Below are 22,108 nucleotides of genomic sequence, written 5' to 3'. Positions count from 1 at the left end.
AAGACGACCCGCTCCCTAGAAAACTCCAAGAAGGGAGCCCTACAAGAGAAAGCCTGTAGCTCAGAAACACGCCTAGCAGACGTAATGGCCACCAAAAAGACCGCCTTCAAAGTAAGGTCCTTCAAAGAACAGACGTCCAAGGGCTCGAAAGGCGGACGCACCAAAACAGAGAGAACCAGATTAAGATCCCAAGAGGGAACCGAGGGCCGTAGGGGAGGCCTAAGCAACTTGGCCGCCCGCAAAAATCGAATCACATCAGGAAGAGCCGATAAACGCTGACCTGACACCAACCCTCGAAAGGCCGACAGGGCCGCAAGGTGAACCCGGAGAGAAGACCAAGCCAGGCCTCTATCCAGGCCATCCTGCAAGAACTCTAGAATGATAGGCAGAGAAGCGCGAAAAGGTCACTCCCCGCGCCCGACACCATTCCTCAAATAGACGCCAAACCCGCACATAAGCCCGAGAGGTAGAAAGCCTCCGGGACCCCAACAGTGTAGAGATCACCTTGTCTGAATATCCCTTCTTGCTAAGGCGACCCCTTTCAAGAGCCACGCCGTAAGACAGAAGGGAGACGGGTCGAACATGGGAATGGGACCCTGCATCAGAAGGTCGTCCGAGAGAGGCAGAGGAAGAGGATCCGTCACCAGGTGCCTCACCAGATCCGCATACCACGGACGGCGAGGCCAATCCGGCGCCACCAGCACCACCAAACTCGGATGGTGAACAATGCGAAGAAGTACTCTGCCCACCAGCGGCCAAGGAGGGAACACATACAACAGCCCCTCCGTTGGCCACTGCTGGACCAGAGCATCCAGACCCTCGGCCAGATCGTCCCCGCGACGACTGAAGAAGCGGGGCACTTTGGCATTGCCACCCGTGGCCATCAGGTCCATCAGGGGCTGCCCCCAAGCCTGCACTATCAACTGAAACGCCTCGGCGCCGAGACACCACTCTCCTGGATCTAGAAAGTGCCGACTGAGGAAGTCTGCCTGAACATTTTCTACTCCGGCTATATGAGAGGCCGAGAGGTCCAGCAGAGGGGACTCCGCCCAAACCATGAGCCGAGCCGCCTCCTGCGCCACAGGAGTGCTCTTGGTGCCCCCCTGACGATTGACATAAGCCACCGCCGTGGCATTGTCCGACAGGACTCTGACCGACTTGCCCAGCAAAAGGGAGTGGAAAGCTAACAGCGCCAGCCTGACCGCTCTGGTCTCCAACACGTTGATCGACCAGGAGGCCTCCTCCGCGGACCAGGTGCCCCGAGCTGAGTGGCCCATAAACTGAGCCCCCCAACCGAGGAGACTCGCATCCGTAAGGAGCACCGTCCACCGCGGGAGATCCAGACCCACCCCCTGAACCAGGTGAGGGGTCCGGAGCCACCAGCGCAGACTGCAGCGCGCCAAGCCTCGCAGGGGAACCGGAACATCCAAATCTTGCCTCCGGGGAGACCACCTCCGGAGCAGAGCATACTGAAGAGGACGCATGTGGGCCCGCGCCCACCTCACCACGTCCAGGGATGCCGCCATTGACCCCAGGACTTGGAGGAAATCCTGCGCCCGAGGACCCCGGGACGCCAAAAGCAGGCGAATCTGAGATTGCAATTTGCTCACCCGGGCCTCTGGAAGGAAGACCTACCCCAAGGAGGTGTCGAACATAACCCCAAGGCACTCCAGACGCTGAGCCGGGACCAACCGACTCTTGGAAAGGTTGACCACCCAGCCCAGCGACCGGAGAAACTCCACCACCCGAGCCGTAACCCGGGAGCTCTCCTGCAACGACTTTGCCCGAATCAACCAGTCGTCCAGGTAGGGGTGAACCAGGATGCCCACCGACCGCAAGGCTGCCGCGACGACCACCATTACCTTGGTGAACGTCCGAGGAGCCGTGGCCAGACCAAAGGGAAGCGCACAGAACTGAAAGTGCCGCCCCAAGATCGCAAAGCGAAGGAAGCGCTGATGAGAGGCCCGAATTGGAACCTGCAAGTAGGCCTCCGTCAGCTCGAGAGACGTAAGAAACTCCCCCGGCTGAACCGCCAGAATGACCGACCGCAGCGTTTCCATGCGGAAAGACGGAATCTTGAGAGCTCTGTTGATCCCTTTCAAATCCAGGATGGGCCGAAAGGTCCCCTCCTTTATGGCCACCACAAAGGGTCTGACGAAAAGCCTGCGTCTTCCATGGAGTCTGACATGGAGAAGCGAGAAAAAAGTCCGTCAGAGAGCGGGTGAACTCCAGAGCGTAACCGTCCCGCACCACCTCAAGGACCCACTGATCGGACGTGATCTCGGCCCATTTGGGGAAAAATTTGCGCAGCTGGGCCCCCCACCGGAACCAAAGGGGGCGCCGGCAAGGAGTCATTGCGCAGGACGGGAAGCGGGGGAACCGGCGGAGGGATTCCCTGCCCCCCGACGGGCCCCCCGAAAGGGCTGCATGCGCTGGAAGAACTGACCCCGGGAAAACCCCGGAGACTGGAAAGAAGCAGCCCCCCACGCCCAGGGCGATACTTGCGAAATTCCCGCAAACGCCCCCGGGCCGCACCCCCCCGAGACGCCGGGCGGGCACGGTCCTCCGGCAGACGGGGAACTTTCGAGTCCGACAGAGTCTGAATCAACTTATCCAAGTCCTCTCCAAATAAAAACGACCCCCGAAAGGGAAATTTAGTAAGCTTAGTTTAGGACGCAGCATCCGCCGCCCAAGCGCGCAGCCACAACACACGCCTTGCGGCCACGCCAAAAGCCATAGACTTAGCCGAGATCCGCACCAAGTCATAGAGAGCATCTGAGAGGAATGAGGCCGCCATCTCAATCTTCGCTACCTCCTGATCCACCAGAGACCAGTCGTCAGACTCTCGATCCAAGACCCGCTCCGCCCACCGAAACACGGCGCTAGCGACCAGTCCCCACAAATAGCCGCCTGGACCCCAAAGGCAGAGACCTGAAAATTTTGCTTAAGGATGTTCTCCAATTTGCGCTCCTCAGAGTCCCGCAAGGCAGAACCGCCCTCAACAGGCACGGTATGCCGCTTGGAAATTGCCGAGACCACCGCATCCACGACTGGCGAAGCTAACGTAGCCCGATCCCCTTCAGGAATGGGATACAGGCGAGCCATGCTGCGCGCCAGCCGAAACGGCGTCTCCGGCGTTTTCCACTGCTCCAGAATAATATCCCGAATATCCTGATGCATAGGAAAAGAGCGGGAAACGGAACGGATCCCCCGTAACAGGGGGTCCCCCACACGCGGAGTCCCCGGCGGCGCGTCCTCAAAACGCCAAACCGAAGAAACCTGCTGAATAAGGTCAGGCAGCTCATCTTTCTGAAAAAAGGCGCACAACGGACGCCTCGTCACTGGAGAACGGGAAATCCGACAACCCGCCGCCAGCTTCCGTCCCCTCCAGAGGGTCCTGGAATTCCTCCGAAGGGTCCAGGTCCTCCTCCAGACCGACACGTTCCTCCGACCACAAATTCTCGTCCCACTACACCCGCGGACGCTTGGACAAGGGAGGCGGCGGAGGGGACGTCACGTCAGACGAGAGAGGCAAAGCCGCAGGGAGCGCGGAGGAAACCCCACCCCCCGAAACCCCCTGGGCGCAACCGGGACCCCCAGCCGCCTGAAAATAGGCTCTGCATAAAGAAAAGAAAAAATTCAGGGGAAAACCCCCCGAGGGTCCCAAGGGACTCCCTGCCACAGCAGGGGACCCAGCAGAACCTTGCCCCTGCATAGTCAAAACAGGGGGAAGGTCACCTGAGGTGGAAGACAAAATGGAGGGGCCAGACAGAGAAGATGGCGGTTTTCCCGCCAAAAAAGCTCCCTCCATAGCCTGAAGCGGCTGAGAAACCTGAATAGTCTCAGCCGCTAAAGCAGGCAAGCCGGCATCAGCTGTCAAAAAATCAGCTGAGAGGGAATCCTCTAAAACCCGACCGTCGGCGGCTCGGGGATTCCCTCCGTGGGCGGACAGAGAAGACCGGGCTTCCCCACCGTTCCCTGCCGACTCGCGAGGCACCATCGGCGGGGAGCTCTGGGCGCCTGCAGCCGCTGCCGACGGAGCTCCACCACCTCACCGACCCAAACCGCCGAGTTCAGGCCGGCCGCGAGTGTCTCGCGGCTGGACTAAATTTGTGTCCTACTCCCCCGGAGAAGGGCACAATTGCTCCATACGCGACCTAGCTAGAAAAAAGTGCCGGTTACATGAAAAAATACAGTAAAATACAGTTTTCTTAAAGGGAAACAACCCTTCAGACCAGCACTACCTCAGGATTTTTTTTTTTTTTTTTTTACAGAACAGACTCCACAGGCTCTCGAAGCAATATGCCTTGCTTGATTTAGGGGGCAAGGCTTACTGCTGAGGCTCCTCTAAAAAAATGTGGGGAGGTGGAGGAAGTGGGGGGAGGGACCCCGCTCGTGACCCGCCGGGTTTGACACCCCTGAGGTCGGACGAACCCCCAAACAGAGTCCGCCCAAGCTCCGTCCGGCCAAAAACAGGGACAATAAACCCCATAAACAAATTCCAACAGCCCTACCAAGGGAGATGGGTACAGATCACATCAACACCTGCTGGAGACTGAAAGAAGACTGAGGGAAATAGAGAGGAGGGGCTAGGATATACTGTCCCAAAGTTTTGTTTTCAGTCTCCACCTGCTGGTCATGATTAGATATATACCCATTCGTAAAGTTAACCTCTACTGGTCTGGAGAGTGCTAAAGAAACTGCTATCGTGGTTTAGTAAAAAGGGAGGGGGTGGGTATTTGTCTATTTTTGTATGGTTGTTACTGAGGTGACAGTGCATAGAGTCATCTGCTTTGACCTCTTTGAAAAAACCCCGGAATAGGAATGATAATTAACAATTCTATGCGTACAGTGTGCATTGTGTTTTTTTAAAATTTTATTGTTGGTAGATCATTTTGACTTGGTCATTTTAAAAGTAGCTCGCAAGCCCAAAAAGTGTGGGCACCCCTGCATTAGAGGCTCTGGTAGATACCCATTTACAAAGTATGTATTCTTCCCAATTAATATTTCCAAATTAATAAAGTGTCTTTGTTTATTTGTAAATGGGTCTCTACCAGAGTCTTTAATTCAGTAGCATAATTAAATGAAATAACTATTTCTGAAGTTTATAGGGACGGGTGGGGACGGAGGGGATTCTTCACAGGGATGGGTGGGATTTCTGTTCCTACGCAACTCTCTACTCACAACCAGAGGTACACAACCCACAGGTTCAAGAATGATGTGCTTAAGGAATTAGAAGAGCCCATTTATGCACAGAAAAATGGTTTATGAAGTTATCTTGGTATGTTTGAAATCTGTGCACAAACACTCTAGCACTACAAAAGGGTTACACACTCGCTCATGCTAGTAATACACAGCACAACATGAATAATCCAAATCTTGTTATATTAAGGACATCTTTTTATTAACATGGTAAGTGGTGGTAGCAATTTATGTTGCATGTTCCGTTACTCCTCTGATGGAAATTATTCTACCAAGGATCTATCATCACCTTTTACAACTGAGGAGGACCAAGAAAACAACTCTAAATAAGGGAGGAATTGCTTATCCAGAATGATTAGTAAGAGTTTAAAGAGGTGGTCTAGGTCAGAGATGTTCCAACCTGTTACTATTCCCAAGCTGAGGAAGTTGAAGGTGTCACTATGCTGAAAGATACTGGGTAAGGACCATAAAAAAAAAAAAAAAAAAGACTTCATCTCATCTTGTACCTAAGGGGAAAATTCATGATGCAGACCCCAAAAATTAGGAGCCACTGATGAAAACTATCCCAACCAGATTGTTGTAAAAACTCACAGCTGAGCCTTCCTTGGTTATATATGCAGAACAACTACACATGGATAGTTTCACCAGAAGGGATGGACTCAGTTGAGGCTCAGTAGTACAGCTTTTTGTATCATTAGCTAGAAGAAAAATTATAGTTTAAATGTGATCCATTTGTCTTCCATGTATAATTCAAACTGTCAGCAAGGTACTGAGGTGTCTGTCACCTGCTGGGCATAATGCGTATAACCTGGTAAGAGCAGGGGCCAATCTTCAGGTAATGCTCAATATTTCTTCTTCTCAAGAAATAAAGCAGCATGGCAGTTTAGTTATTTCTGGTATTCCACAAATACATTAAAGTGCCTATAAGTCCATGTCCTTCTGCCTCTGAAGAGCTGTGCAATAATACCCAGTGCTGTACCATGCCTAGTTTCCAGTAGATCGTTTGCCTGTGTGTAAAGAAGAGAGAGAGAGAGCATTAACAGAGCATTTATATACCATACAGTTGCTTCAACAATCATTGCAGCTTACATTAAGATTGGGATCAGTTATTACATTAACAATTAGATTCTAGAGAGTGGGTTGGATAGAGATCAGTCATTATGAGAAAAGATATGTCTGTAATAGGAGGAACTTCATGCAAGTACAGGGGTAGACTATTCCATACTCTAGAGCCCAGGAATTCAAAAGTGAATTCAAGTAGGTTTTTTTGTTTAACTTGAGGGGAAGGGACAGCTTAAGATGTTGTGTCCTTCTTGCGTTATGGAACAAACAAGGAACCTAGTCCGCCCAAGTTGGCATTAGAGAATGACACGGGGAAAAAATCTGTCCCCGTCACCGCCCCGTCCCCGGCCCACCATCCTCTGCACCGCTCTGTCACCGCCATTCCCTTCACCGCCCCGTCACCATCACCGCCCCGTCACCGCCACTGCCATCCCATTCACCGCCCCGTCACCGTCCCCGCAGCATCCATATAAGCCTTAGTACTGTAATATTTAGCTTATTCCTTTCTTATAAATCAAAGTTCTTGCTGCTGAACTAGAGAAAGAGATGTTCAGCTGGCAGGGCTTTGTTTATAAATTTTTATCAACATAACTAATATACTACTTTATCCTAAAGCAAAAAATAAATAAATATAATTTTTTTTTCTACCTTTGTTGTCTGGTTTCTGCTTTCCACATCTTCTCATTCAATTCCTTCCATCCACTGTGTGTCTTCTCTCTGCGTCTTCCATTTGCTGTTACTGTGCCTCTCCCTTCACCCTCCCCCAATTGGTCTAGCACCCATCTTCTTCCCTCCGCTCCCCCATAGTCTGGCATCTGTCTTCTTCCCACTCTGTCTTCCACATTTCCCTTCAGGGTCTGTTCCTCTCTACCCTCTTTCAATGTCTGTTCTATTCCTTTCCACCACCACCCTTCCCTCCCTCCTTTACCATCTGTTCCTTTCTACTGCCCTTCAGCTCCTCTCGCGTGGCCTATCTATCTACCTCCCTCTCTCTTATTTTCATGGCACGTTACAATGTAATTTGTGCAAGCCGCTGGAGCCTGCGAGCTCTGTCCCTGTCTCATTCCCACAAACCATCTCACTTCTGTGTTCCTATTTTCCCCATTTCTAATATCTCCTCTGTGTATGTGCCATTGCCCCCCCCCCCGTGTCCATATACCATCCCCATGGCATGTCCCCTTTATGTCTCTGTCCCTATGCCCCATGCACATAATTTCCCCTCTTTCTGTTACCTTCCTCTGTCCAGATTTCCCCTATCTTCCTCTTCCATACCAGCGTGTCTCTTCTTTTCAACCCCATCTAGCTTCTTTCCCTCTTTCTCCCCCACCCCCTGCTTCCAGCATCTGGCTCACCTGCCTGTCTTCCCTTTTCTTTCTTTCCCTCTTCATCCCCTTGGCCCAGAATATTTTTTCCTTTCACTCCCTCCTTCCTAGTATGAGCCGGGAACAAACGCAATCTCATGGTCTAGCAGCCCCCACCTACCCGATCGCAGCGTTTAGCCAGCTCCCTCCCTCCACCTCACCTTACATTCTGAGTTTGCCGGCTTCCTTTTTCCCCCGAGCCGCACGTGTTTAAAAAGACGCGGCTGCGCGAGTCCATCAAGCTCCTCCTCTCCTGCAACTTCCTGTTTCCGGTTGCATCAGAGGAGAAGCTTGATGGACTCGCGCAGCTGCGCGTGCACGGCTTTTTGAACGCGTGCGGCTCAGGAAAATGGAAGCCGGCAAACTCAGAATTTAAGGTGAGGTAGAGGGAGGGAGCTAGCTAAACGCTACGGGCGGGCGGTGGCTGCGGGGACCGAGCGATCCTAAATGCCTCACTGCAGAGACAAGACCATTCACTGCTCCACGGGCGGTGAATGGCCTTGTCCCCGCCCCCGCAGCGACTGTTATTTTTCATTCCCCGTTCCGGCGGGTTACCCGCGGCTAAACACGGGTAACCGCCACCGTGTCATTCTCTAGTTGGCATCATAAATTGCTTTAAAGACCATGCATATGATCTTGAAAAGAGTTTCTAGTTTTCATTGGTAACCAGTGAAGTTTTCCCAACAGTTGGCTGGTCCTTTCAAATTTGCCTACTCTGAAAATTAATCTGGCTGCAATATTCTGGAGTTTTGTCTCCAATAGTACACAACTCAACATACAGATTAAGCCAAAAGCTGGAGAAAAAAACCCAAAAACCAACAAACCTCAGGAAGAGCATTTTTTGTACAGACCACCACTTTTTTTAAGCAAAGCAGCAGAATGGAAATGCATCTCTTTCAAGGGCAAAATAATGTTTGAAATTCTTTAGTAAGGGTTATTCTCTGTGAAACACCAAAGCCTCTTCCATCCTTAACAGAGCACTAGCCTTTGGTAATGGTAGCTGGGTGCATTACAACACTGTTCTTCAACCGATCCGCACAGGGCCAGCGAGATCGAGTCGGCAGTTAAATTTCCTGCTGAATGCGGTAGTGTTGGAAGGCTGCTGTTCCTCCCAGCCTCAGGTGATCAAGACAGGCTGCCGACGTCGGGGCCTTCCCTCTGCGAGTCTCGCCTGTTCAGAAACAGGAAGTTGAAACAAAATGGGCGGGACTCAGAGAAGTAATGTCCCAACGTCGGCAGCCTGTCTTCATCGCCGTCCCTGCCGAGTTGCTGAAGAGGGTCGCGGGGAAGGTGCAGGTGGAAAGGAGAGAGCTACAGGTGCAGGTGGAAGGGAGATGGTCAGCGTGTGCGGAAGCAAGATCCTGGGGAGCCTTCAATAGTGGCTGTCTCCCCTCCCAGCAGCTCTCGTACTTGCCAGAGCAGTGATTCATCAGCAACTTCCTCAAAGGCGGCAACGGACCCAAGGCTGCCTAAGTAAATCGCTGCTGCAGGCAAGTACTGAGAGCTATTGGCAAGGGAGGAAGCCATTGTTGGAGGCTAGGAAACTGCTGGATAAAGGGAGAGCTGCTACTGGACCTGGAGGGAGGTAGAAGGAGAGATGCTGCTGAGAGGGGAGGAGGGAAAGGGATGGGAAGAGAGTTACTGTTGGATAGGGGGAGGAGGGAAGGGAGAATGAAAAATGGAAGGAAACAGTTGGCAAGGAGATTAGAGGGGGGACGGGGTCAGGATGGAATGGAGAGATCAGATGATGGAAAGGGAAGAGAGAGGAATGAGAAAGTAGAGAGAGATTGATGCTGGAAAGGGGGTCAGCAGAGAAATGAGAGAGGGATAAAGATGCTAGATCTGGTGTAGGAGAGATAAAAAGAAAGCAGTGAAGCTGGAATGAATCATGTAAAAAGGAGAGAGGAGGCACAGAAAGAAGTCAGATACATATGGAAGGGGGAGAGGGCAGACAGTGGATGGAACGGGCAGATGCTGGATTGAAGAGACAGGGCAGATGCTGGAAGGAAAAGAAGATGAAAGCATAAACCAGAGACAACAAAAGGTAGAAAAAAATAATTTCATTTCTATTTTGTCATTAGAATATATCAGATTTGAAATATATATCCTGCTAGAGACATAACTGGGGACTGCAAAGCCCAGGCAGTGCTTCTTTAGCTTCCAGCTGGCTTAAGGTCACTCCCCTAACACTATTCCTGTCATGTGTGACTGCAGTATTGTTAGCATGATATTTATGTGTAGCATTCTGTAATAACTTGGATTGTTCAGTTTTCTTGATAGTAGAGGGGATATATGTGAAGGGGAGGGGAGTCAGGGGTTTTGTTGGTCATTGCTCTGTATATTTTTATTTATAAAATCACAATTGTACAGAATATTGTTTCTTTTTATATTTTAATACAATACATTCAATATAAAATCATAACTGCAGCTTGTGCAGATGGGATCAGATGGTTTGCGGGGACCGAGCTCGCGGAAATGTTGTTTTTTAAATTTCAGTTTTAGTAGTTTGCCAGTCCACAAAATAATTATTTTATTTCTGCCGGTCCACAGGTGTAAAAAGTTTGAGGAACACTGCATTACAACCCAAAGATCACCTCCAATGTTGCCAACTTTTTGAGAAAGAAAAACCAGACACAAAATATTCCTCCATTAAATAAGGTTTACTATAGTTCTTCAAGAAATTAAGGAGTCTTCTGAGGTTAGGTTTCAAGAAATAAAGCATGATAAACTCAATTTATTAGCAATTTTTGATACAACAATGGGTGAGGATTCAGAAAGATTGACATTGTTGGCATCGTTTGTTTTTGAACAATATGATAATTTGGTATTGAAGTTATACTTTCGGAATTCACAAGTTCTTTTCTATGGAGGAAAAAGTGTGGATTTACCCAGGAAACTAGAAGAGCTTTTCTGGCTATGAGACAAGAAATCTTGTCTTTAGGGGCTGCTTTTTTGTTGGCTTACCCACGTAAATGTTGTATAAAATATTTGAGTACAATTTATGTTTATTATCAGCCAGAACAATTGAGTGTCTTTATATATTTAAATAAGATGTCTTCCTAAGTCTTTCAGCTTATTTATAATTGTGATATTATATAATGGGAATATTCAAGTTAAGGCTTTTCCCTTATTTTTTCTTTTAAGATTGATCTCCTTATTTGATTCATTACTGGGGTCCAAGGAAGAATTATATTATTTCTTGTAAAACAAACAAAAAGTCAGCTTTGTTTCATCACATTTATGATTCTACTAGTGTTTAAGCCCGTTACATTAACGGGTGCTAGAATAGATGTGTAAACTTTTAATACAATGGGGCGCTGAGGCCTTTCTTTCTCTGCTTCCTGTTCCCTCTGTGCAGCATAGCCCTTCTCCCTTCCTTTTACCTCTCCCCTGTCCAGAAGTACCCCTTTCCTGCTCCCCCTGTCCAGCAATAGCCAATCTCCCTTCCTTTTACCTCCCTCCTGTCCAGCAGCACCCCTTCCCTGCTCCCCCCTGTCCAGCAGTAGCCCTTCTCCCTTCCTTTTACCTCCCCCTGTCCAGCAGTTCCCTGCTCCTCCTGTCCAGCAGTACCCTTCTCCTTTCTACCTCCCCCCTGTCAAGCAGTACCCCTTCCCTGCTCCCCCTGTCCAGCAGTAGCCCTTTTCCCTTCCTTTTCCCTCCCCCCTGTCCAGCAGCACCCTTTCCCCTGCTCACCCTGTCTTTATGACAACTGATTTCCTGCCTTCTGCTCAGATCGCCGGCTGACTTCCTACCTTCTGCCTAAGTTGCCGGGACTTCTCTTCTCACCCCTGGACCAGCAGCAGCAGCAGCAGCAGCTGTGGTTTCATCAGGCAGCCTTGGGGCTTTTGCTAGGCTGGCCCGTTGGCCTAGCAAAGGCCCCGCGGCTGCTTGATGAAACTGTGGCTTCTGCCGATGCTGGTCCGGGGGTGAGAAGAGGAGGCATCCTGGCAGCATAGGCAGAAGGCAGGAAGTCAGCCGGCGTCCAGGCAGGAGCATGGAAAGCTCATTCTGCCGGCCAATACACCACTGGACCACCAGGCTAAAAACGGCATGTAAAAGGTATGACGGGGGGGGGGGGAGAAGAGGCATTTCAAAAGGTACAACTGGGGGGGCATTTGAAAAGGTACGACGGGGAGTAACAAATGTGTATCTTCGCTGTATAAGACGTACTGACATTTCCACCCACTTTTGGGTGGAAAAAAGTGTGTCTTATGGAGCGAAAAATATGGTATTTATAAATAAATAAATAAATAAAAACCAGATACCTGTCCTGCTACATTCCCTTCTCTTGCCCTAGCTTTTGCCCCCTTGCCTTACCCCACCATAGAGTTACCATCTCAGTAGAAAACAATGCCATTTGTATGTACATTCTATGGTTATTTCACTAAATTTACGAAACAGAAACAAAGCTCCAGTAACCAAACCCTGCAAAAAAACCACATTCTAGATCTATAGAGAAAACCCATCATAAAACAATCATATCTAACCCTACCTATAACAAGACAGCACCCTAGAATACCAATACACTTTCTGCTGAAAATACAGAACAAATTAGACTGCTAAGGATCCCTTCATAGAAACTAAACACTAGCAGACCATCTCACAGAAACTACATGTTAAAAGAATTATACACTAGTGTTCTCCCCAGAAATTTTTTCAGCCGGGTGGCATGAAAAAGTAGTCGGGCGGGGCGGGATGGGGAAATTTGGTGGTGGGGAAAATGAAAAGGTCCTTTTACTAAGGCTTGCTAGCCATTTTAACACACGCTAAACGCTAACGTGTCTATTATAGTTTGTGGATGCGTTAGCGTTTAGTGTGCGCTAAAATAGCTAGCACGCCTTAGTAAAAAGATCACTAAATGTGCACTATTTTTATTAGTTAATTGTTATTAATTATTTTCCAATGCTCAATATGACTTTCTTTTTTAAGGTTTGACACTTAGGCAGTGTTCCAGTAGCATTTAAGCCACCCTTGAAAAAAAGTACCGTATTTTCACGTAGATAACGCGCACCCGTGTAAAACGCGCACACGGGTATAGCGCGCGGAAAACACAAATTTATGTACAGAAATTTTTATATACCGCGCACACCCGTATACCGCGCATGCTGCCCGACTCTCCTCTCCCCCTTGAAGTCCTGTCCCCACCCTGAAAACCTGATGCCCCCCCCCCGACGTCCAATTCACCCCAACGCAGGACCGCTCGCAACCCCACCCCGAAGGACCGCTCGCACGCACTTCCACCCGCACCCGCACCCCCACCCTGAAGGACCGCTCGCACCCCCACAGCCTCCCGACCCCCCCCATCATGTAGAAGCTCCTACCGGTGTCCTGCTGCTTTCTCTTGGCGGTCCCGGCCCTTCCGTGAGCCCTGCGCCTGCGCTGCTTCCTCTTCTAGCGGTCACCCTTTTTCTAACGTCAAGCACTCTTGCCCCGCCGACTCCCCGAATCCCCGACACGATCGGGGCAAGAGGGAGCTCAAGCCCTCTTGCCCCAGCCAACCGCGGCACACCCGACACGATCGGGGCAAGAGGGAGCTCAAGCCCTCTTGCCCCAGCCAACCGCGGCACACCCGACACGATCGGGGCAAGAGGGAGCTCAAGCCCTCTTGCCCCCCCCCCCCCGACACGATCGGGCAAAAGGGAGCCCAAGCCCTCTTACCCCACCGACTCCCCAACTCCCCGACAATATCGGGCCAGGAGGGAGCCCAAACCCTCCTGGCCACGGCGACCCCCTACCCCCACCCCGTACTACATTACGGGCAGGAGGGATCCCAGGCCCTCCTGCCCTCGACGCAAACCCCCCTCCCCCCCAACGACCGCCCCCCTCAAGAACCTCCGACCGCCCCCCAGCCGACCCGTGACCCCCCTGGCCGACCCCCATGACACCCCCACCCCCCTTCCCCGTACCTTTGTGTAGTTGGCCAGACAGACGGGAGCCAAACCCGCCTGTCCGGCAGGCAGCCAACGACGGAATGAGGCCGGATTGGCCCATCTGTCCCAAAGCTCCGCCTATTGGTGGGGCCTAAGGCACCTGGGCCAATCAGAATAGGCCCAGGAGCCTTAGGTCCCTCCTGGGGGCGGGGCCTGAGGCACATGGGCCCAACCCGACCATGTGCCCAAGGTTCCGCCCCCAGGAGGGACCTAAGGCTCCCGGGCCTATTCTGATTGGCCCAGGCGCCTTAGTCCCCACCAGTAGGCGGAGCTTTGGGACGGATGGGCCAATCCGGCCTCATTCCGTCGTTGGCTGCCTGCCGGACAAGCGGGTTTGGCTCCTGTCTGTCCGGCCAACTACACAAAGGTAAGGGGAAGGGGGGTGGGGGTGTCGTGGGGGTCGGCCAGGGTGGGTTGCGGGTCGGCTGGGGGGGGCGGTCGGAGGTTCTTGGGGGGGGGCGGTCGTTGGGGGGAGGGGTTTTGCGTCGAGGGCAGGAGGGCCTGGGATCCCTCCTGCCCGTAATGTAGTGCGGGGTGGGGGTGGGGGGTCGCCGTGGCCAGGAGGGTTTGGGCTCCCTCCTGGCCCGATATTGTCGGGGAATTGGGGAGTCGGCGGGGCAAGAGGGCTTGGGCCCCCTTTTGCCCCGATCGTGTCGGGGGAGGGCAAGAGGGCTTGAGCTCCCTCTTGCCCCGATCGTGTCGGGGGTGCCGTGGTTGGCTGGGGCAAGAGGGCGGGAGTGCGTGCGAGCGGTCCTTCAGGGTGGGGGTATGGGTGCGGGTGGGAGTGCATGCGAGCGGTCCTTCAGGGTGGGGATGCGGGTACGGGTGGGAGCGCGTGCGAGCGGTCCTTCGGGGTGGGGGTGCGGGTGCGTGCGAGCAGTCCTTCGGGGTGGGGGTGCGAGCGGTCCTGCGGGGGGAAGGTGAATCGGACGTCGGAGGGGGGGGACTATGTAAAAAAAATTTTGTACAACGCGCTCACGCGTATACCGCGCAAGGTTATGCACGGTTTGTAAAAACACGTATAACGCGCGCGTTATATGCGTGAAAATACGGTAATGCAGATCCTCTTATTCCGAATAACTAATGACCAGTATCAAACCTTCCATTTCTTTCAAAACTACCATACTTCAAACTCAGGTTGAATCAGTTAATGCTTTGCATCCCCAGCAATCTGTGTTTTAAGACACAGCACAGAAACAGTAGTTCCTGCCTTAGGGCTCCTTCTACAAAGCTGCGATAGCAATTCTGCCACAGCAAATGCACTGAAGCCCATAGGAATTGAATGGACTTTGGTGCATTTGCCATGGGAGAATTGCTACTGTGGCTTTGTAAAAGGGACCCTTACTGAGTGAACTCCATACTAGTGACCTAGAGACCAATGTTTCTCAACTTCTTCAAGCCAAGTACCCCCCTAAGTCTAACAAATACCAACTGAGTACCTCAGTCCAAGCTCCCATTATAATAGTACTAATTGTAATGCAATTTCTTCCATTCATTTTTCATGTACACACAAACCTACTGTACAACCATTAAAATACTCCTCCCCAATGTCAAAATTATAAAAATCCTATTAATACAAAAATAATAATAATGCAAATTACATTTATAAGTCCAACTTTAAAAGCAAGGATAAGCCTCCCCCAATACACCCCCAAACAATAAGATGTATAATCTAGAAAAGTGTTTCTCTACAGCACTGCAACTGCATCAATAAACCCATACATTCTTCAAGCATCCAGTCCCTACTCTATTAAATAATACCAGTTACGACCCTCCCACTGCAAAATCTTTTTTTTCGGGGGGGGGGGAGGGGGGGCAAGGTCGCAACGGTTCATAGTTCAGCACAAGACTCCAGCAGGCCGCCTAAAAAGTTACTTTTAAAGAGCTCCAACGCGGGGTGTGAGTGGGGAACCCCCCCCCCCCCCCAGTTTACTTCATATTGTTCGCGCTGCCATTGGGGGGAGTTGTGGGGTTGGAACCCTCCATTATAGAGTAAACTTAACTTTTTCCCGATTTTTTAGGAAAAAGTTCAGTTTTCTCTATAATGACACCCCCCCAACGGCAGCGCAAAAAATATGAAGTAAAGTGGGGAGGTTCCCCCCCCACACACCCCCGTCAGAGCTCTTTAAAAGTAACTTTTTAGGCGGCGCGCTGGGGTCTTGCGCCGATTTATCTGTGCTGAAATGTGGGCGCGCCGAAGTCTCGCGCGCTTTGTCCTATCACCGGTCGGAAGTAGCTTTCACTATGTTTTATGTTCCCAAATACCTGTAAACATAAATAAATAAATGTGCTTAGACTTCCAGACTTGTGTGTTTAAAGTCAAGGGTTGAATGGAAAGAGTTAATCCTAAATACCAGAAAGTCACAGGCAAATAATGAATTAGTTTAGTCACAGTGGCACTCGGTATCTCACCTCCTGGGGCTCCGGCTATAAACGGCCTTGGGATAGTTGTGTCTGGTTAGCGGTTCGGGGCTTGTGGGCGCTGCCAGAGCCAAGCTGCAGTGGGCAACAGGAGCCGGGCAGCCAGAGCCATGGCCATCGTGGTTCCAGCCCTGGTGCCGGGCATTTTCCACCTCCTCTTCCCCCGGTAGCCACTTGACTTGACTTGCCCCAAACCGATGCTGAGCAGGAGCTGCCGAAAGCCTTGCACCGTCAGCGAGCTGTTGTCGCCATAGTGTATGAAAAGCACGTGCAACTGCCGCCGCTGAGCCAGCAATGTCCGCTCCCGGTCCACGGCCACCTCTAGTTCTACACTGTTTCCGCCACCAGCCGCGCAACGAGAACAAGGACGGAGAGATGAGCATCGACAGCATCAGCCCTGCCTAGCCACCCCTTCCCTCCCAACTCACACATCCATCGGCAAAGTCGCTAGGCAAATCGTAAGCTTCCCTCCATAGGTCAGCGACAGAGGGAAACTTACAATTTGCTTCGGGCCTTCCTCGTTGCCGGGTCCTGCCTTCGCGGAAACAGAAAGTAGGCAGGACCCGGCAGCGAGTTGTAAGCTTCCATCCGTCGTTGACCAGTCTCCTGCCTTAGCCCGCAGCGAACTCATGCTTCGGGGCTCTAAGGTGTGTGTGCTGGCTTCCCTTCTCTTCTCCCCCCCCCCGGATGTAACTTCCGGTTTCGGAGGGAAAAGAAGGGAAGCTGGCACACACACCTTAGAGCCCCGAAGCATGAGTTTGCATCTCCAAGCCGGTGAGAGGTGGTTTTGAGGGGAGATTTTTTTTACATTGAGCAGCGGCAACTGCAGGATTCCTGATAGATGACAGCTGGGCGGTCATCTAAATAAGGCGGGAGGAGCGCCCGGCTAAAAGGCCCTGGGGAGAACACTGTACACTTTCTTCATATGTACAAGAAACCCTCAACAAATATGAAACAAGGTCCACACTTCAATTAAAGATATGAGGCAAAAAAACTGAACTGGAAGACTCTGCATATATTGAAATACTAAAGAAATAGCAAGTGGAATGCAAAATATCAGAGATGCATATTTGCCAAAGTTGATAAATTCCAATTAAATTCAAAATAACTTTTTTTCTACCTTTATTGATCATTTTTGTTTTCATTTGTTTTGTTCCCAATGTCTCTTTCTGCTTTTCTTTATTTTTCCCCCCACTAATTCTCTTGCCAAGGCTGCTATCCTTTTGACATCTCACTCCACATTGACCACTCATTTTCCCTCTGATCATTATCCATTCTATCCCACATCTCTCTTCTATGCCCCCTCTCTATTCTCCTCTGTGTCCCTAACCTCCCTCCTGTCTCTGCCCCTATGCACTCTCCATGCCCAACACTTCTCTGTCCCTGTCCCATCCCTTCTCTCCTCCCATCACATCCCCCCACACCTTGCAGTCAGCCTCTCATCCTCTCTTTCCCCACCCAAGCCAGTTTCTCTCTTTTCCCTTTATTCCCCCTACCCCACCCTAGGTTTAACATCCCTATGATTTGGTCACTCCCCTCCAATTCACCATCCCCAGGGGTCCAGCATCTCTATCCCTTACCCCCAACCCCCAAAATCCAGCATCTCTCCCTTCCCCCCTTTTCCTCTGTGGGTCTGGCATCTTTCCCCATGAGTCTACCGCACCCTTTTCCATCCTGCAGATCTGGCATCTCTTCCTCTTCCCCCTTACCAGGTCCAGTATCTTCCTCTCTCCTGTGGCCTCTTCCCCCTCTACCCCTATGGTTCTCAAAAGCAGACAACATGCTCCTTTCAGTTTCCCTGGTCCTTCTCTCTGCAAACGTGCCATCAGCGCTGCCTGCAATTCACTGGTTTTCTAGAACTGCAGGGGAGGTGGGAGACAGATGTCATAATGGGAGGGAAGGAAGAAAAAGATAGAGCTACTGGAGTGTGGAAGCAGGGACCCTGAGGCAAAAAAAAAACAGTTTTTCTGTTGCTGGTTTTAAGGATCTATGCTGGCAGTTAGCTTGGCTATTCTAAAACTGACCAGTTGACAACCCTCCCACAAAGAAACAAAAAAACAGAAAGCTTAAATTTTAAATGCCTGAAACACCTAGCACTTAGTAAGCAACATTCAAAGTCACATATTCCAGTCTAATGTATGTTTCGCCCAGATACACTTATTGTATTGTGTGAAAACAATGCTTTCTCCATCCGACTTTCATGCTATTGTACAGGCAACGATCTTGTCACGACTGAACTACTGCAATGTCCTGTACCTGGGAATAACGAAAACCAGGTGCAGGGCCGTGCAAGTGGTCAGAATGCCGCAGCTAGATTGATATCAGGAACATCGAGATAAGACCACATTATACCATATCTTTGATAATTGCATTGGTTGCCAGTTGTATTTAGAATCTAATACAAAGCAATTATGATTTGTCACCAATTTTTATATCCCGGAATTTTTTTAAGAGCGGGAAGGCAAACTTGATTGGACGAAGTCTAGATACTTCATCTTCCCGGAAAATGAAAAACTGATGACCTCGTGAGCTGGTGTTGGGCAGGAAGGCACTTGCACATGCGCAGTATAGGCAGTCTCAAAGCTTTATAAAGCTTAAAGTGACAGTACCCTTTAGCTGTGCCTGTACCAGGCTCCATGGATGACGTTACCCATCTGTGAGAATATGCTCCCTGCTTGTCCAAGGATAATTAACTTTACTAAACTGTAGGTTGTTGAAAGGTAAGAAGCTGCTCATTTGATTGGTGTCGGACTCAAATTACTATTCTGTATTTGAGACGTGTTAGGAGAAGGAATAATCTCTGTGTATCCCTACAAATTATACTGCTTTTTCCTTTTTTTCATAGCTTGAGAGGAGTAGGGTTTAGTAATTTTTTGTGACACTAAGCTCCAAGTATCTGAAGTTGCCTCATTGGTGTTATAAGGCAGTGTTTCTCAACTTCTTCAAACCAAGTACCTCTAAGCTTAGCCAACACCAACAGAGTACCCCTGCCCAAGCTCCGCCCCAGACCCACCTAAACTCCACCCCCATAATAATAGTACTCATTGTAATGCAATTTCTTCCATCCATTTTTTCATATACCCACAATATAATCTTATTAATACATAATGGTAACCACACAATTTAAAAAAAACAAACCCACAAAGCACACTGTACGCAGAGAAAATGTTAATTATCATTTATATTCGGGTTTTTTTTCAAAGAGGTCAAGGCAGATGACTTAAAAATATGCAATGTCACCTCAATATCAACTATAGAAAAATAGACAAATATAGTGCAAAATATAGACAGCAGATATAAATTCTCAAAACCCATTTTGATCACTAAATTGAAAATAAAATCATTTTTCCTACCTTTGCCGTCTGGTGATTTCATGAGTCTCCAGTTGCACTTCCTTCTGACTGTGCATCCAATATTTCTCTCTTTCTTTCTGCCTCCTGTATGCTTCATCTCCTCCGGACTTCATTCCATTCCCCAACCAACATTTCTTTCTGTCCCTCCATGAGTCCATTGGCAAAATGTCTCCCTCTCTCTCTCATTCTCTCCCCTGCTGCAAAGGGAGTGGGGAAAGAAAGAGAGAGAGATCCTGGGTGCATCTCACCCACTCCCTCTACTGTAACATCCAACACTTCTCCCTCCTTTTCACCAATCCAACATCTCTTTCTCTCTGCCTCCTGCACGTTTCCTTTCCTCCAGTCCTCATTCCCCCCCAACCAACATCTCTCTCACCCGCCATGAGTTTAACTTTTTACTCTCTGCCCTCTTCCCCTTCCCCTGTGTGGCATTTCTCCTTCACTCCTTTCTGCCCTCCCCATCCATCTCTCACTCTCTTTCTCTCCATGAGTCCAACACTTTCTGCCTCCTGCATGCATCCTCTTCTCTGGACCTCATTCCCTTCCCCAACCAATATCTCTCTCTGTCCCTCCATGAGTTAAACTTTTCTTTCTCTCTCAAGTTTCAAGTTTTATTTTGATTTGATAAATCGCTTATTCAAATTACTAAGCGAGTTACATCAGAATAAAATAAATATACCTTTAGACATACTATTTAAAATTAACAATAATAGGTTGGACCAACAGATTTACAAACAGATTGATACACAGGGAATGGAGGGGTAAAGTTACAATTTAGTGCTTTAAAATGAAAACAGAGCCATGGAAAAACATTAGGGAGGGAATAGTATAAACCTGGAAGGTAAACTACTTTAGCATTTAAGGATAATTTAAAGATTAAAAGCATTGGCAACAAGTCTCTCTCTCTCTGTGTCCATCTGTCTTGAGAGATCCTGGCATCTCTCCCACCCCCTCTACTGTCACATCCAACATTTCTCACTCTCTCATCCCCCGGATCATGTGGAGCATTTTTCACCACTGCCCACCAGCCCCATGCCCATTTCTCCTTCTATCACCCCTCTTCAGCACAATGTCACATCCCTCCCTCCATCTCTATGTCCAACATTCTTCCCCTTCAATCTGTCTCTCTGGTCCCTCTCCACCACCATATCCAACATTTCTCCCTCTCATCCTTCTATTCCCCATGCATCTCTACCTCACTCCTCTCTCTATGCCCAATTTTCCTTTCTTCCTTTCCCCATGTGCACCATCTGTCACTCACACACTCATGCCCAACAATTCTCCCTTTCTAGTCCCTCCTTCTATGTCCCAAGTTAGTGCCCCTTCCTTCCTCCCTTCCTTCTGTGTTGAGATTGTGCCCCCCTCCCTCTCCCTGCCTTTGTTCCAAAATTAAGTTGTACACTGGGGATCCCTGTCTGCTCCTGCTGAAGCCGCTACCAGGGATCCCTTCCTCCCTGCCTGCATCCCCCCCCCCAAAGTCGACCCAGTTACTTCTTTGAGCCGCTCTCTCCTCCCCCAGCAACCTCAGTGCAGGGACGGCGTGAGCAGCGATTCACATGCTGCATGTGGCTGGCCCACAAGCCTTCCCTCTGACATCTACGAGGTTTCTGGGTCAGCTACTTATGTGCGGTGTGTGAGTCACGTCCCTGCACGGAGTTCTCTGGGGGAGGAGGAAGTGAGTGCGGGAGGGATCCCTGGCAGCGGCTTCAGCGGGGCGAGTGGGGGGGCACAGGTGGGGATCCCCGGCTGCAGCGGCTTCTACTGACAGGCAGGTAATATCCTCCGTAACGGCCAGGACATGTACCCCCAACAGGCGGCCCCCATACCCGTACCGCGTGTTGAGAAACACTGTTATAAGGTATTAAGAGTTATCAACTCGACTCTTCAGATATACCAAGCCAGTCTGGTTTTCAAGATATCCACAATGAATATGTGCAAAATAAATCTGAAGGGTAGATCAGATTTTGTTGTATTTCAAAGATAAAATCTGGTTTTTCAAGCATATACTTCACAGCATTTATATGTGAATGTTCTGCATGTTTTTAATGTAGCTGGTTATATTTTATGCAACTCACTAAGAAAATTGTGCATGGAGTGGGTTTTAAATGTATTAAATAAAGCAAAGGCTAGAAGGCCTGAGGCAGAGGGAACTTTATTTTTAAAAAAAGTTTTCAGTTACTGTGTCAGAGCCCCAACTATTGCAAAAAAACAGTCAATGAAAAACAATACTGAAAAGAAACAGAAATTTGTATTCCTACCTGGGCAAGGAATATCAGGAGCTAAAAATTTTCTTAAGTTTCGTTAGGAAGCCCTCCTTGTCCTCCCTCGCCTCCTCAGCCTCAGGCCTATCACTGCCTGCTTCACTGCTATCTTGAGTACGGCCACCTAGATACAAACAGCAAGGAGTTGCTGTCAGAGGGGGCACAGGCACTGAGCTCAAGATACTTCAAATGGTGCTATATGAATACATTTTGTTGGCCTGCCTTCCAGAGAAAGCAATATGTCCCAAGGTCAAATGCTCCAGGGCTAAACTCATCTGTTTCTGCCTACCTCAAGCTACTTTGCTATTGTCTTAGGTCCCTAAAGCTACATACATCTTACCCTCTATTTCCACAGCAGTGCCAGATGTGGAGAAAACCAATAAAAGTGAATATATTATCTTGGTCTTGAATTGCTGCTTCCTGGACACGAAGAATAATATTAAAATTAATCCTTTGTCTCAGACTACCTTATCTTTCTAGTTCTACCAACTGAACTAACAGAACATTAATTAGCAGAG

General features: G+C 49.5%; 1 protein-coding gene across 3 annotated transcripts in view; it reads right to left on the bottom strand.

Moving 5' to 3' along the window:
* Nucleotides 1-5,365: 5,365 nt before the first annotated feature.
* The window catches only part of DNAJA3 (DnaJ heat shock protein family (Hsp40) member A3), a 78,825-nt gene continuing 62,082 nt past the window's right edge, over nt 5,366-22,108 (bottom strand). The window contains exons 11-12 of one of the 3 annotated variants that reach the window (XM_033962741.1): nt 21,588-21,714; nt 5,366-6,209 (exon numbers count right to left, since the gene is read on the bottom strand). In XM_033962741.1, the coding sequence (XP_033818632.1) occupies nt 21,602-21,714 (113 nt within the window). In that variant the 3' untranslated portion in view covers nt 5,366-6,209; nt 21,588-21,601. Of the gene's footprint in view, nt 6,210-21,587; nt 21,715-22,108 lie in introns of those variants that run through there. The other 2 variants (XM_033962743.1, XM_033962742.1) reach the window with 2 other exon arrangements.

Source organism: Geotrypetes seraphini, chromosome 11, assembly GCF_902459505.1.
Source record: "Geotrypetes seraphini chromosome 11, aGeoSer1.1, whole genome shotgun sequence".
NCBI classification, from domain to species: domain Eukaryota; kingdom Metazoa; phylum Chordata; class Amphibia; order Gymnophiona; family Dermophiidae; genus Geotrypetes; species Geotrypetes seraphini.
The sequence above is the reverse complement of the archived record's forward strand: the minus strand, read 5'-3'. Positions and strand labels throughout refer to the sequence as shown.